At 48.9% G+C, this 14,845-nt stretch overlaps 1 protein-coding gene across 1 annotated transcript; it reads left to right on the top strand.

Annotated features, from left to right (window-relative positions):
- The first annotated feature begins 2,136 nt into the window (after positions 1–2,136).
- Positions 2,137–8,746, top strand: LOC140119603 (uncharacterized). The gene is made up of 3 exons (XM_072138817.1): positions 2,137–2,409; positions 7,567–7,909; positions 7,990–8,746. The coding sequence occupies exons 1-3, from the start codon at positions 2,137–2,139 to the stop codon at positions 8,679–8,681; spliced, it is 1,308 nt and encodes a 435-aa protein (XP_071994918.1). The 3' UTR covers positions 8,682–8,746.
- Positions 8,747–14,845: the final 6,099 nt, after the last annotated feature.

Genomic DNA, 14,845 nt, shown 5'->3' on the forward strand with positions numbered 1-14,845 from the left:
ATTGCTGGGGGAGCTGTATATAGTGGTTGCTGGGGGAGCTGTGTATAGTGGTTGCTGGGGGAGCTGTATATAGTGATTGCTGGGGGAGCTGTATATAGTGATTGCTGTGGGAGCTGTATATAGTGATTGCTGGGGGAGCTGTATACAGTGATTGCTGGGGGAGCTGTATATAGTGGTTGCTGGGGGAGCTGTGTATAGTGATTGCTGGGGGAGCTGTATATAGTGGTTGCTGGGGGAGCTGTGTATAGTGATTGCTGGGGGAGCTGTATATAGTGATTGCTGAGGGAGCTGTACACAGATGCTAAATATGTAAAATTTCATTCAAAACCGTATTTATCCGCAAAACAGTAAATTCTGGAAATACGGAAAATCGCTATTCGATTTGTAAGCCGCGCGACGTCAAAATAAATTATCCAGAAATTTCGAAAATGATGAAAATGGAAAGTAGACAAATGGGAAATGTTATTTAGCAACTGATTTAGGTGGCAAATTTATCTGCCTGAAAATGTAATGATTTAAAATTTCAAAAGAGTGAAATTTTTCAAAAAATTCATAATTTTTTCTTTTTTTTTTGAAAATAAACGCCAAACTTACCAGCCGACATTTACCGCTAAAATGAAGTACAACATGTGGGGAAAAAACATTCTCAGAATCGCTTTGATAAGTAACAGTGTTCAAAAGTTATAACCGTATAAAGAGACGCAAGTCAGAATCCAAAAAATGGCGCTGAGCCTTAAGCTGTAAAATGGCTGCGTCCTTAAGGGGTTAATCCAGAACGGATTATAACCCACATCCCCCACATACACAAACACCCAAAATCTCATCCCCTCACAAAGATCTAGTCCTCTGCAGCTGCATGACGAGACACCCTCCTCCTCCTCCTCCTCCTCCGTCCAGGAAGGGCGGGGGCTTCACATGAGATGGTTTCCTTCACAAGAGGAGGAGGAGGCTTGGCCAGAACTGCATCACAGAAGGTAAACAGACCAGGCCCTAATCCCTTCCCCCCCTGCACTCCCTCCCAGCACAACCCCTTCTATATTTAACCCTTCGCCTCCCTGCTCTTAGCCCCTGTCATGGCGGCTCTCTGTTATGGCCCCGCCTCCCCTCCAGTGCTGTGCCTTATCCCTAGAAAGTACATGTGGAGTCTTCTCTCTGCCAGTAGATTTGCTGCCTCCTTTCTCCAGGGAGACTTCACGAGAAGCTGCACAGAAATTCACATCTACTGAAGCTGCCGGTGTGCGGAGAAGATCCAGACCTGATCCTAAAAATGGAGAACCTTCTATTCATTTTGCTTCAACGAAACCAAAGTTTTAACCCTGAAGTAACATTTGCCTGGAGGTCACGAGAGGCCGTTTCCTAAATTTTTTTTTTTTTTTTTGAGATGACGGGTCACAACCCTTTTATCCTCATTGCAATTGAATTGGAAGAATGTGTCGGGGAGGAGAAGGCTTCCAGTGGAGAGCTTCCTGGGTTGACCATCTGTGGTCTTCTAGAATGGTTGTCTCTTCTTTCCCACCCTTTGTTCCGTCTATCCTCCCTCTATGCGTTTTTTTTTTCTATCCGTAATGGTAGACTAGCCATCGTGTGCGTCTACCAGCTACCTGCGACTAGTTTTAGTCTTGTCCCCGGTCTTCCACCGGTCTCGGGGAGTTGACCACCCCCCCGTTGTTGGGTTGCGGCTCTAGAAGAGAAGCGTAAGTATAATTTTGTCCTTTTTCTGTCGTGTTGGTTGGTTTGTGTCTAGTCTGCTTTCTTCTAGTCTCATTTATCAAAGTGTCGTGGGGCCCTGTTGGAGTAATGCATCTTCTCAGAGCCGACTTCCCTGGAGCGGCCGGATCTGCAGAGCTCATTTATCAGCATAGGCGTAGTTCACATCGTCAGGGGACTTTTTTTTTTCAGCCACTTTTCTGGCGCGCTGCTTTCTGGCTGGGCTGGTTTTTTCCAGTCTCATTTATCATTGTGTCACGCGCCTGTTGTGAATTTAGTCTCTGCCCCTAGTCTTCTGGAGTAAAGCAGCTTGTTACAATCTGATCCAGACTGAAGACCGGAGCTTATTTATTAACTTTCTAAGTCTGTATTTAATAAGCTCCAAAGTGCCCGGAGGGGAAAAAAAAAAAAAAAAATCAGCCTGAGAACATGGAGGAATTCAGCCTGCCCTTTGTTGCTACAAAATCTACAAAGCAGCGAACGTCTAGCAGGCCGCATGTCCGTGCCAGGGCTTTCTCGTCTACCTCTAACCCTGGATATCACTACGACGAGATCCGAGATGGTAGCAGGACAAGTTTTCATCCTTCGGATCCGGAAACATCGTCATCTTCTTATGATCATGTGGATCGTGTGGATCATAACGTTCGGAAGAAAAAAAAGAAAAAATTTACAGCCGAGGAAAAGCGCATCTTGGTTGAGAAGGTAATTTACGTGATTTTTTCCCTTGTGCTATCGGCTTTTGTGTTGTGGCTTTTTTTTCTTTTTAGTGTTTTTTTTTTTTTTTTTCTTAGGCCGTGTTCACACGTGGTGTTTTGAATTGCCTTTTGAGCATTGTTTACATGCAAAACACGTGGAGCTGGTTCCCAATTGCATATGTTTAGGTATAAATCCATATACGGCCCAGGGAGTGACTCCTCCTTCGTTGCATTTGAATTGTGAAGCGAATGTAATTCGAATTCTGTGTGTGAATGCGGCCTTAAGCACACAGATACTTGTAATGGGGGTTTGCTTTCTTTCTGTATGGTTTGTGAGATATTTTTTTTTTTTCTCTGCTTTGTTGCTATCTTTGGATTTAAAAAAACCCAGGCCCCTGATGATACATAAGGCCTAATGGGTCGGCTAGAAAACGAAACCACAGATAAGGGGCAGTTTGTAGGTAAATTACTCAATGGGGCTAACCTTAAATAAGACCTGTCAGGGCAATTTGGGTCACTACTGCATATTAACCGGAGGTTTATTCTCTGAAATCACCCTTTAGCATGCACCCCTACTGGGCCCCCTGTATCCGCATGCACCCCTACTGGGCCCCCTGTATCCGCATGCACCCCTACTGGGCCCCCTGTATCCGCATGCACCCCTACTGGGCCCCCTGTATCCGCATGCACCCCTACTGGGCCCCCTGTATCCGCATGCACCCCTACTGGGCCCCCTGTATCCGCATGCACCCCTACTGGGCCCCCTGTATCCGCATGCACCCCTACTGGGCCCCCTGTATCCGCATGCACCCCTACTGGGCCCCCTGTATCCGCATGCACCCCTACTGGGCCCCCTGTATCCGCATGCACCCCTACTGGGCCCCCTGTATCCGCATGCACCCCTACTGGGCCCCCTGTATCCGCATGCACCCCTACTGGGCCCCCTGTATCCGCATGCACCCCTACTGGGCCCCCTGTATCCGCATGCACCCCTACTGGGCCCCCTGTATCCGCATGCACCCCTACTGGGCCCCCTGTATCCGCATGCACCCCTACTGGGCCCCCTGTATCCGCATGCACCCCTACTGGGCCCCCTGTATCCGCATGCACCCCTACTGGGCCCCCTGTATCCGCATGCACCCCTACTGGGCCCCCTGTATCCGCATGCACCCCTACTGGGCCCCCTGTATCCGCATGCACCCCTACTGGGCCCCCTGTATCCGCATGCACCCCTACTGGGCCCCCTGTATCCGCATGCACCCCTACTGGGCCCCCTGTATCCGCATGCACCCCTACTGGGCCCCCTGTATCCGCATGCACCCCTACTGGGCCCCCTGTATCCGCATGCACCCCTACTGGGCCCCCTGTATCCGCATGCACCCCTACTGGGCCCCCTGTATCCGCATGCACCCCTACTGGGCCCCCTGTATCCGCATGCACCCCTACTGGGCCCCCTGTATCCGCATGCACCCCTACTGGGCCCCCTGTATCCGCATGCACCCCTACTGGGCCCCCTGTATCCGCATGCACCCCTACTGGGCCCCCTGTATCCGCATGCACCCCTACTGGGCCCCCTGTATCCGCATGCACCCCTACTGGGCCCCCTGTATCCGCATGCACCCCTACTGGGCCCCCTGTATCCGCATGCACCCCTACTGGGCCCCCTGTATCCGCATGCACCCCTACTGGGCCCCCTGTATCCGCATGCACCCCTACCGGGCCCCCTGTATCCGCATGCACCCCTACCGTGCCCCCTGTATCCGCATGCACCCCTACCGTGCCCCCTGTATCCGCATGCACCCCTACCGTGCCCCCTGTATCCGCATGCACCCCTACCGTGCCCCCTGTATCCGCATGCACCCCTACCGTGCCCCCTGTATCCGCATGCACATACTTTGCAAATTAATGGTTTCCTGAATTATTTTTGCATATACAGTGAACCCCTTTATTTAAAATATGTACAGGGTCCCTCAAATTATAATATAGTGCCTGCCATGAACTATTATAACAGCACAATGCATGAAGGTAGTAAAAGAACCAACCTTAATAGATACAGCACCAGAACCAGGAGCCTTACATACAAATATATAGTATCCAACATGATATTACATATTTACAGTGTCCCTTGTAGCTTCACTACTGTGCCCCCTGTATCCGCATGCACCCCTACCGTGCCCCCTGTATCCGCATGCATGCACCCCTACCGTGCCCCCTGTATCCGCATGCATGCACCCCTACCGTGCCCCCTGTATCCGCATGCATGCACCCCTACCGTGCCCCTGTATCCGCATGCATGCACCCCTACCGTGCCCCCTGTATCCGCATGCATGCACCCCTACCGTGCCCCCTGTATCCGCATGCATGCACCCCTACCGTGCCCCCTGTATCCGCATGCATGCACCCCTACCGTGCCCCCTGTATCCGCATGCATGCACCCCTACCGTGCCCCCTGTATCCGCATGCATGCACCCCTACCGTGCCCCCTGTATCCGCATGCATGCACCCCTACCGTGCCCCCTGTATCCGCATGCATGCACCCCTACCGTGCCCCCTGTATCCGCATGCATGCACCCCTACCGTGCCCCCTGTATCCGCATGCATGCACCCCTACCGTGCCCCCTGTATCCGCATGCATGCACCCCTACCGTGCCCCCTGTATCCGCATGCATGCACCCCTACCGTGCCCCCTGTATCCGCATGCATGCACCCCTACCGTGCCCCCTGTATCCGCATGCATGCACCCCTACCGTGCCCCCTGTATCCGCATGCATGCACCCCTACCGTGCCCCCTGTATCCGCATGCATGCACCCCTACCGTGCCCCCTGTATCCGCATGCATGCACCCCTACCGTGCCCCCTGTATCCGCATGCATGCACCCCTACCGTGCCCCCTGTATCCGCATGCATGCACCCCTACCGTGCCCCCTGTATCCGCATGCATGCACCCCTACCGTGCCCCCTGTATCCGCATGCATGCACCCCTACCGTGCCCCCTGTATCCGCATGCATGCACCCCTACCGTGCCCCCTGTATCCGCATGCATGCACCCCTACCGTGCCCCCTGTATCCGCATGCATGCACCCCTACCGTGCCCCCTGTATCCGCATGCATGCACCCCTACCGTGCCCCCTGTATCCGCATGCATGCACCCCTACCGTGCCCCCTGTATCCGCATGCATGCACCCCTACCGTGCCCCCTGTATCCGCATGCATGCACCCCTACCGTGCCCCCTGTATCCGCATGCATGCACCCCTACCGGGCCCCCTGTATCCGCATGCATGCACCCCTACCGGGCCCCCTGTATCCGCATGCATGCACCCCTACCGGGCCCCCTGTATCCGCATGCACCCCTACCGGGCCCCCTGTATCCGCATGTATATACTTTGCAAATTAATGGTTTCCTGAATTATTTTTGCATATACAGTGAACCCCTTTATTTAAAATATGTACAGGGTCCCTCAAATTATAATATAGTGCCTGCCATGAACTATTATAACAGCACAATGCATGAAGGTAGTAAAAGAACCAACCTTAATAGATACAGCACCAGAACCAGGAGCCTTACATACAAATATATAGTATCCAACATGATATTACATATTTACAGTGTCCCTTGTAGCTTCACTACTGTGCCCCCTGTATCCGCATGCACCGCTACTGTGCCCCCTGTATCCGCATGCACCGCTACTGTGCCCCCTGTATCCGCATGCATGCACCCCTACCGTGCCCCCTGTATCCGCATGCATGCACTCCTACCGTGCCCCCTGTATCCGCATGCATGCACCCCTACCGTGCCCCCTGTATCCGCATTCATGCACCCCTACCGTGCCCCCTGTATCCGCATGCATGCACCCCTACCGTGCCCCCTGTATCCGCATGCATGCACCCCTACCGTGCCCCCTGTATCCGCATGCATGCACCCCTACCGTGCCCCCTGTATCCGCATGCATGCATCCCTACCGTGCCCCTTCCATCTCCCATGTTCCAACAGTTTTCTTCTCCTTCTGCTGCCAACTCCTGACTTCCAACAACTTCAGCAGCAAAATGGCGGCAGCAGCATCACAATGAGGGGTTTGATAGGGCGGCGCACCGGATCTCATGGCCGACTGGTGTGACACCCTGAGTATCAATAGTGCCTCTTAAAGATGACAATGGAGACGATTATTGAATAAATTGGAACAGGTGGAGGATGTAGGCTGGTGCCCTCCTTCTGCCCCACATGGCCGGCACCTCGGGTAGTTTCACATCCTCCTCGGTGGTAGAAATCCTCCTTGATGGCTTCCAAGTGCTGTCCATTACAGATGGTTGTTTGGATACGCTATTAAATGACTGTAAAAATCATCAGGTTTTTTATAACAAATCCCTAAAATTTAATGACAGTTGGATGCTGTCTGTTAAAAATGGATGGATCCAAAAAGGAAGAAACTGATATTAATCACCAGTTTTTCATTAACAATTTGGACATTTGTGTGCAGGATCTTTAAAGGGAACCTACCACCACATATCTACCTATAAAGGTAGATCGGGTGGTAGGTACATCTACAGGACGTGAGGATAATCCTCATGTCCCTGCAATATTTTAATAACTTATTTTGCTAATATGTAAATTTTCTAAGGCAGCTACTGGGGCGTGGAGTAGCCGGAGTAGCCACACCCCAGTTGCCTCTTTGTTCCTCCTACCAGAAATCTTCGGTGGGCAGCTCAAGGTAGATGCCGCCCAAGTCTGAGAAATCTGCCGTCTGTGCATGCGCAGAACAGCAGCCCTGCGGCTGTGCGGTCACTTCTCCAAAGCCGGAGCCACTACGCATGTGCAGATGGCTGGTTTTTCGGACGAGGGTGCGGAGCTACAAGGATCTGTGCGCCGAAGATTTCTGGTAGGAGTAACAAAGAGGCTACTGGGGCGTGGAGTAGCTGCATCGTGTAGCCTCAACTCCGCCTACTCCACGCCCCAGTAGCCTCTTTAGAAAATTTACATATTAGCCAAATAAAACTTATCAAAAGATTTGTGAGGACGTGAGGATCAGCCCTTAAAAGGGTTATCCTCACGTCCTTACGGTTATTGAATTGTGTATCGTAGTCTGTACAGAATCTCTTCTTTTGTATTTTCTCGTATGACTTATGGTGTTTTTTTGTGTGTTTTTTTTTTTTTGTTTCATGCTCCAGGTTGTTTCTCATTACAATGAATTATTTGGAAAGAAGTCCCATCATCTTCCTTTACGTACTAAAACTCATATTTGGGGCAAAATTGCATCGACTATTAATTCTCTGGGAGTCGAAAAGCGGAGCATTGCGGAGCTCAAGAAAAAATGGCACGACACACGTCGTAGAAGCAAAGAAAAAATCAGCAAGATGAAAGTCCACCAAACGGCGTCGGGTGGGGGTCCACCCACCGGAGTTATTCTCGATCCTGTGGATGAGTTGGTTATTTCAACATACGACAACAACAATAAACAACAAACCGAAGAAGCTTCAAACCCGGAAATCATGGAATTCAATCCGAGTGGAGGTAGGTTTAAAAAAATATTTGTCGAAAAAACTTTTGGCAAGACATTTTTTTTTTTTACTTGATGATTGTCTAAATTTTAGGTGTGGCCGATTCCTATAAGAGCGAGGAATCGGATGTGGATGAATATCTGCCTCCCCCTGAGGTTGAGAGGATCGCAATGCCCGAACCCGACATAGAACCTGAAAACATTGGTGAAGATTTCCCGTTCTTGCCATCGGAGGCGAATTTCCTAAACCAATACATGGACGGAACATTTTCCTTCTTTAACAATTTAATTTCTACAAATCGTCAGATCTGCGAGGCGATTCTGAGCGTGCAGAATGTGATTAAAGAAGGCTTTACGGCCATTCACTCAGATTTGTCCCAAATTAAACAGGCAATCCTCTCTACAAAGTCTAAAGCGCCTGACGGGCCAATCAGAGATCCTGCAACTGCGTCAGGCCCCTCCTCCTTCGCCCAAATATCTCCATGTGCGTTTTTAGTGTCCCCTAATATTGTTGGTTTGGAAAAATCAACTGCCTCGAATCTAGTTCACACGACAGTCAATGATAACACCCAAAATCTGTCTGCGGTTATTTCGAGTCCCCCCGGGATACCTTTGGTTTCCCTTCCGATTCCTCTTCAGGCTGGTTCTGCAATAATACACAGTGATCTTCCTTCTACATCTGCTGGTGCTGCAAACGATTCTGCCAATGTGGAGGTAGATATCAAAATAGAATCGCCCTCTGTTTCCCCAGTTTCCTCTGAACGTAAGTTACGCAGGCGTAGATGAATTTTATTTTATTTTCAGATTGACCATTTTTTTTAGTCTGAATTGTTGCATGTAAATGTTTGAAATAAAATGATTATTTTTCCTTAGTGTATTTTCTATTCCACTTTTGTATGTTGTGTGTGTTTTGTTTTTTTTTGTTTTTTTTTTTTTAGAATTTGTAGAATTTTTCTTTTAGTTCTTTATGCAGTTGTTCCGGCAGAAAATGTTTTATATTTAATGGGGACTACAGACAGGACGGTGAAAGATCCCTGCCAGCAGGAATCTCTGACGAGGAGCTGCGCGCCGAAGATTTTTGGTAGGAGGAACAAAGAGGCTACTGGGGCGTGGAGTAGCCGTACCTTGTAGCCTCAGCTCCGGCTACTCCACGCCCCAGTAGCCTCTTTAGAAAATTTACATATTTGCCTAAAAAAAGATTGTGGGGACGTGAGGATGAGCCCTTAAAAGGTCTCTCCTCATGTCCTATAGATGTACCTACCACCCGATCTACCTTTATAGGGTAGATATGTGGTGGTAGGTTCCTCTTAAATGTTCAGTTGATAATAATTGCAGGTTTTAACCGTGTTCTGTGGGCAAAACTGCTCGCAACACTTGCTCTGTACCACCCTGTCCGATCAGTAAATCAGAATATAGTGCAATAGTATTGCATGAGTGATCATGCCCCCCCTAGGATTCAAATACCTAAAAACTAGTCATCTAAAATGTAAAAAGTCCCAAAATTTTTTAAAAAGTTTAAAGGGCTCACGGGCTGAGTCCCCTTCATACAAGTGTGGGGGTGGTTGCATATTGCAGCAAACCCCCACCGCTAATAACCGCGGTCGGTGCTTGCACCGATCACGGCTATTAACCTCTCCGTTGCCGCCGCCGGCATTTAAAAGACGGCGGCGCGTGGGGTGACGATCGGCTGCCTTGGTAACCTTGGGTCTTCGTTTGACCCAGGGCTGCATGGTTTCTGCAGAGTCGTTACAATGAGCCAGTGGCTCATTGTAACGGATAACATGCAAAGCTGCCATATATTGCAATACAGAAGTATTGCAGTATATGGTAGGAATGATCTGACTATCTAGGGTTAATGTACCCTAGATGGTCTAAGAAATAGTGAAAAAAAAAAAGTTTCAAAAATAAAAACAATTAATAAAATATTAAAAATTCAAATCACCCCCCTTTCCCTAGAACTGATATAAAATATAATAAACAGTAAAAATCACAAACATATTAGGTATCGCTGCATCCCAAAATGCCCGATCTATGAAAATATAAAAAACGGTTACGGCCGGCGGTGACCTCCGAGACGGGATATGGCGCCCAAATGTCCGAAATGCGACTTTTACAACTTTTTACATCACATAAAAAATGGAATTAAAAATGATCAATATGTTGCACAGACCTCAAAATGGTAGCAATGAAAATGTCGCCTCATTTCGCAAAAAATGACACATCACACATCTCCGTGCGCCAAAGTATGAAAAAGTTATTAGCGTCAGAAGATGGCAAAAAAAAAATTTAGCTTTTTTGTACACATTCATTTAATTTTTGAAAATGTATTAAAACGCCATAAAACCTGTATAAATTTGGTATCACCGTGATCGCACCGAACCAAAGAATAAAGCTGAGGTGTAATTTGGAGCGTAGAGTGAAAGTCGTAAAATCTGAGCCCACAAGAACTAAATTTTTCCACATTTGGAATTTTTTTCCTGCTTCCCAGTACACGGCATGTTAAAATAAATAACATCACAGGAAAGTAAAATTTGTGGTGCACAAAATAAGCCCTCACCCAAAATGAAAAAGTTTATGGATTTTTGAAGGTGGAGAGCGAGAAATGAGCAAAAAAAAACCCTGCGTCCTTAAGGGGTTAAGGTGCAAATACCGGTAGAAGAAAAAAGGGGCCAAAGAGATAATAGATAATGACAAGGGGTCAAAAATGTTGTAAAAAAAAAAAAAATCTACTGATACATCAGGTCCGATGAATATTGTTCATATTACGTCACATGCTTGTGAAGTCAAAATAAGAGATAAGTGAAAAAAATCTATACAGCGTGTCCTATTTTTCCAGTACTTCTGTATGTTCCATAGACGCCTGTGGTAACGTAAAATACATGATGGTTACTGTTGTGCACCATATGCTGCCATACACGTGTAGTATCCAGGGATTTTGAGGGTTAAACAAGCTAGTGACATAATTTGCCAACCCAGAGTATTTTTATACAGATACGTGACATATGTGCACATACGGTTAAAAAAGTCATGTATATATGGTCAACTACACCATTGAAATACGTGAGGGCAGCGGTGGCTCAGTGGTTAGCACTACAGCCTTGCAGCGCTGGCGTCCTGGTTAGCACTACAACCTTGCAGCGCTGGTGTCCTGGTTAGCACTGCAGCCTTGCAGTGCTGGCATCCTGGTTAGCACTACAGCCTTGCAGCGCTGGCGTCCTGGTTAGCACTACAGCCTTGCAGCGCTGGCGTCCTGGTTAGCACTACAGCCTTGTAGCTCTGGGGTCCTAGGTTCAAGTCCCATCCAGGTTGACATCTGCAAAGAGTTTGTATGTTCTCTCTGTGTTTGCGTGGGTTTCCTCCAGGTCTTCTGGTTTCCTCCAGGTCTTCTGGTTTCCTCCACACCCCAAAACATACTGGTAGGGTGATTGGATTGTGGCAGGGCACGACAGGGACTGATTTGGCAAACTCTGTGCAGCGCTGCGGAATCTGTGAGCGTTATATAAATAAAGGAATTACCGTATTTTCCGGGCCATTAGGCGCACCGGAATATAAGGCGCATTAGTCCGATGCGCCTTATATATGTAATAATTCCATATATAAGGCGCATCGGACTATAAGGCACGGGGTCCGGGGGCGTGTCGGAGGTCCGGGGGCGGAGCGGAGATGCGACGGGACGCGACGCGACCCGAAGACGAGACCCGACGAGACGCGGGGAAGGTGAGGGGGAGGTGGAGGAGGGCAGCGGACCATACTTACATAGGTCCCCGCTACCGGAGACAGCAGATCTCCAGCGGGAACTGCAGACCACGCGGCAGAAGTTGTTCGTGCCGCGTGGTCTGCAGTTCCCGCTGGAGATCTGCTGTCTCCGGTAGCGGGGACCTATGTAAGTATGGTCCGCTGCCCAGCGCCATACATAGGGCGCACCGGACTATAAGGCGCACTTTGGATTTCCAAGGAAATCCAAGGCTTTTAAGTGCGCCTTATAGTCCGGAAAATACGGTATATTATTATGATTTAAAGGGGTTGTCCGGAAGTTGAAAAAAACAACTGCTAGTTTTTCGAGACCATGGATTGTTCCGGTGTTGCAGCTGCATAGAGATGAATGGAACTGTAATACCAGCACAAACAGTGGTCAGGTGTGGCAGTGTTTTTGGAAGAAAGCAGCCATGTTTTTGGCCTTTGGACAACCCATTAATAAATGTAATGCAAAGTTTGGAGGAAATTTTCCTAATTACATTGCTTTTACATAAAAGTGATGTTAATATAAAGGGGCACATTTACTTACCGATCCCATTGATGCGGCTGATCCAGAATGTCCGACGAGGATTCAGAACTGCCGCAATTCACTAGGATCGTGCGTCCAATTTCCTGCATGTGTCGCTTCCCCGCTCAGGTCCGCCGGAGTTCACCTTCTTCTTCCTGGTGCATGTAAGTGCTGATCTTGGGACACAATTTCATTTTTAAATTCCGCGGTTTGTCCGAATCAGTCGGGTTGTCCAATGGCCACGCCCCCCGATTTGTGTTGCATGAAAGCCACAATCCGATCGCGTGCACCAAAAACCTGGGCAATTCATTGCAAAACTGAAAAATTTGGTAAACCGGGAAATGCGTCAGACGGACCCTTAGTAAATGTGCCCCAAAGTGTTTCAGTTGCCTTCATGTAAACATCATTCTAACTCGATGCTGTAAGGTAAATATCCTCCCCTCAGTATTTGAATTGGGTTTCATAACACATTGGGGCACATTTACTTACCCGGTCCTGCTGAGTTTCCGAAAGTGCATTGTCCGTGTATAATGCACTGTGCCGCGATTCACTAAGATCCTGCACCCGAGTTCCTGCATGTGTCGCTTCTCCGCTCAGGTCCCTGGAGTTCACCTTCTTCTTCCTGGTGCATGTAAGTGCATTGTCTTGCAACATCATTTTTAAGTTAAATCCTGCAGTTTGTCCGAATCTGTCGGATCGTCCGACAGCCCGCCCCTAGATTTGTGTTGCATGAAAGCCGCAGCGATTGCGCCAAAATCCAATCGCGTGCAACACAATCGCCTGCTAAATACCTGTCCCATCGGCGCAATCCCCAAAAAAGTCGGAGAATGCGGCGGCAAGACCCTTAGTAAATAAGCCCCATTGTGAACGCAGCCTAATATGGAAGTAAAGACAGTAGTATCTAAGGGGAAAGAGGGCCGGCTCTAGCAGTCCTTTGTAAAATATGGAGGTGTGCAGCAGCCCTGTGTAAGTTACACACTTTGCCCCCCGTGGCCCTATATTTTAGGCAGGACTACTGCAGCGGCCTGTATAACATCCCCACCGGAGCCAACATCATGCAGAGGTAACGGGACAGCAACCCGGAGCGGCTGGCTATGATGGCGGCTAGGCCGCAGATGTCACAGGAGCCTAGGGTTATGTTGTACACTTCACCTGCACCCACCTGGGCCAGCAAGGTGAAGCAAGAAGAGGGAGAGGCCATGTGTGTAGAAGGTGTCCCCCGAGGCATCGGTCAGTGTAGGTGTCTATCTCCCCGGCAGATGTTATGTGGGAGGCCATGATGATAGTGCAGGCCAAGGACACACAGTGAGGCAGAGATCTTTAAACAACTCACAGTTCCTTTTGGCTGGACATAACTCCTTACTTTAGAGGCTGGCAGGGCTGTAGATTTGGCTGGCTGGCTGGCCGATAATGAATTTCCATGGCTTGCATAAAGGTCAGCGTTATCCAGTGGTCAACAAATCTACTATGCAGCCAGGTGGGCTCTGCTGCATCAGCAATCTGTAGTAGCAATCTCTAGGGCAACCTTTTGAGCTTGGTGTGTCAAAATTCGCCAAAAAACCGAGCATAACTCGGGTGCTGTGTCACCTTTAGAAAAAAAACAAATTTTGTAATAACATGTCCCCTAATTAAGAACATGTCCAGCAGCGGCCTCCCCTTATTAAGTACATGTCCAGCAGCGGCTTCCCCTTATTAAGAACATGTCCAGCAGCGGCCTCCCCTTATTAAGAACATGTCCAGCAGCAGCCTTCCTTCCCTACTAAAATACCCCTAGCGGCCTCCCTTTACTACTAAAAAACCCCTAGCGGCCTCCCTTTACTACTAAAATACCCCTAGCGGCCTCCCTTTACTACTAAAAAACCCCTAGCGGTCTCCCTTTACTACTAAAATACCCCTAGCCGCCTCCTTTTACTACTAAAATACCCCTAGCCGCATCCCTTTGCTGCTAAAATACCCCTAGCCGCCTCCTTTTACTACTAAAATACCCCTAGCGGCCTCCCTTTACTACTAAAATACCCCTAGCGGCCTCCCTTTACTACTAAAATACCCCTAGCGGCCTCCCTTTACTACTAAAATACCCCTAGCGGCCTCCCTTTACTACTAAAATACCCCTAGCGGCCTCCCTTTACTACTAAAATACCCCTAGCCGCCTCCTTTTACTACTAAAATACCCCTAGTGGCCTCCCTTTACTACTAAAATACCCCTAGCCGCCTCCTTTTACTACTAAAATACCCCTAGCCGCCTCCCGTTAAATATAATATAATAATAAACTTACTGGCAGGTCTGACGATAATGGCGGCTCGGCTCCTCCAGGTTGCACCGCGCGCCTCAGGCACGTGACGAGCAGCGCGCACTGCAGCCTGGAGGAGCCGGAGGAGTTGCAGACGGTGGGCGGACCAACGCGGCGCCGGACAGGTAAGCAGGGGGTGAAACACAGGGACGGGGGTGGGACATTAACACAGGGGCAGCACATTACACAGGGGCAGCACATTACACAGGGAGTGTTCATGTAGTAGGTCTTGCTGCTGACTGGTTTCCTTTGTTGGTTGGTGGAGGAACGTGCTCATCATTGACGGGAGCCTCAAGTTGTTGGACCTTTAGGAGCTCTACAAATCTGAGATAGAAATTGGGGCTACAGTGAAGTTTTATTGAAAAAATAAACTTTTTTTTTTCAGTTTTACAGCC

The sequence above is a fragment of the Engystomops pustulosus genome, chromosome 2 (assembly GCF_040894005.1).
Source record: "Engystomops pustulosus chromosome 2, aEngPut4.maternal, whole genome shotgun sequence".
NCBI classification, from domain to species: domain Eukaryota; kingdom Metazoa; phylum Chordata; class Amphibia; order Anura; family Leptodactylidae; genus Engystomops; species Engystomops pustulosus.

Excerpts from the sequence above, each read along its gene's own strand:
- LOC140119603 (XM_072138817.1), top strand. The coding sequence starts at position 2,137 with ATGGAGGAATTCAGCCTGCCCTTTGTTGCTACAAAATCTACAAAGCAG. Across the intron at positions 2,410-7,566 it reads AGCGCATCTTGGTTGAGAAG|GTTGTTTCTCATTACAATGA; the intron begins GTAATTTACGTG and ends TTCATGCTCCAG. Across the intron at positions 7,910-7,989 it reads GGAATTCAATCCGAGTGGAG|GTGTGGCCGATTCCTATAAG; the intron begins GTAGGTTTAAAA and ends TCTAAATTTTAG.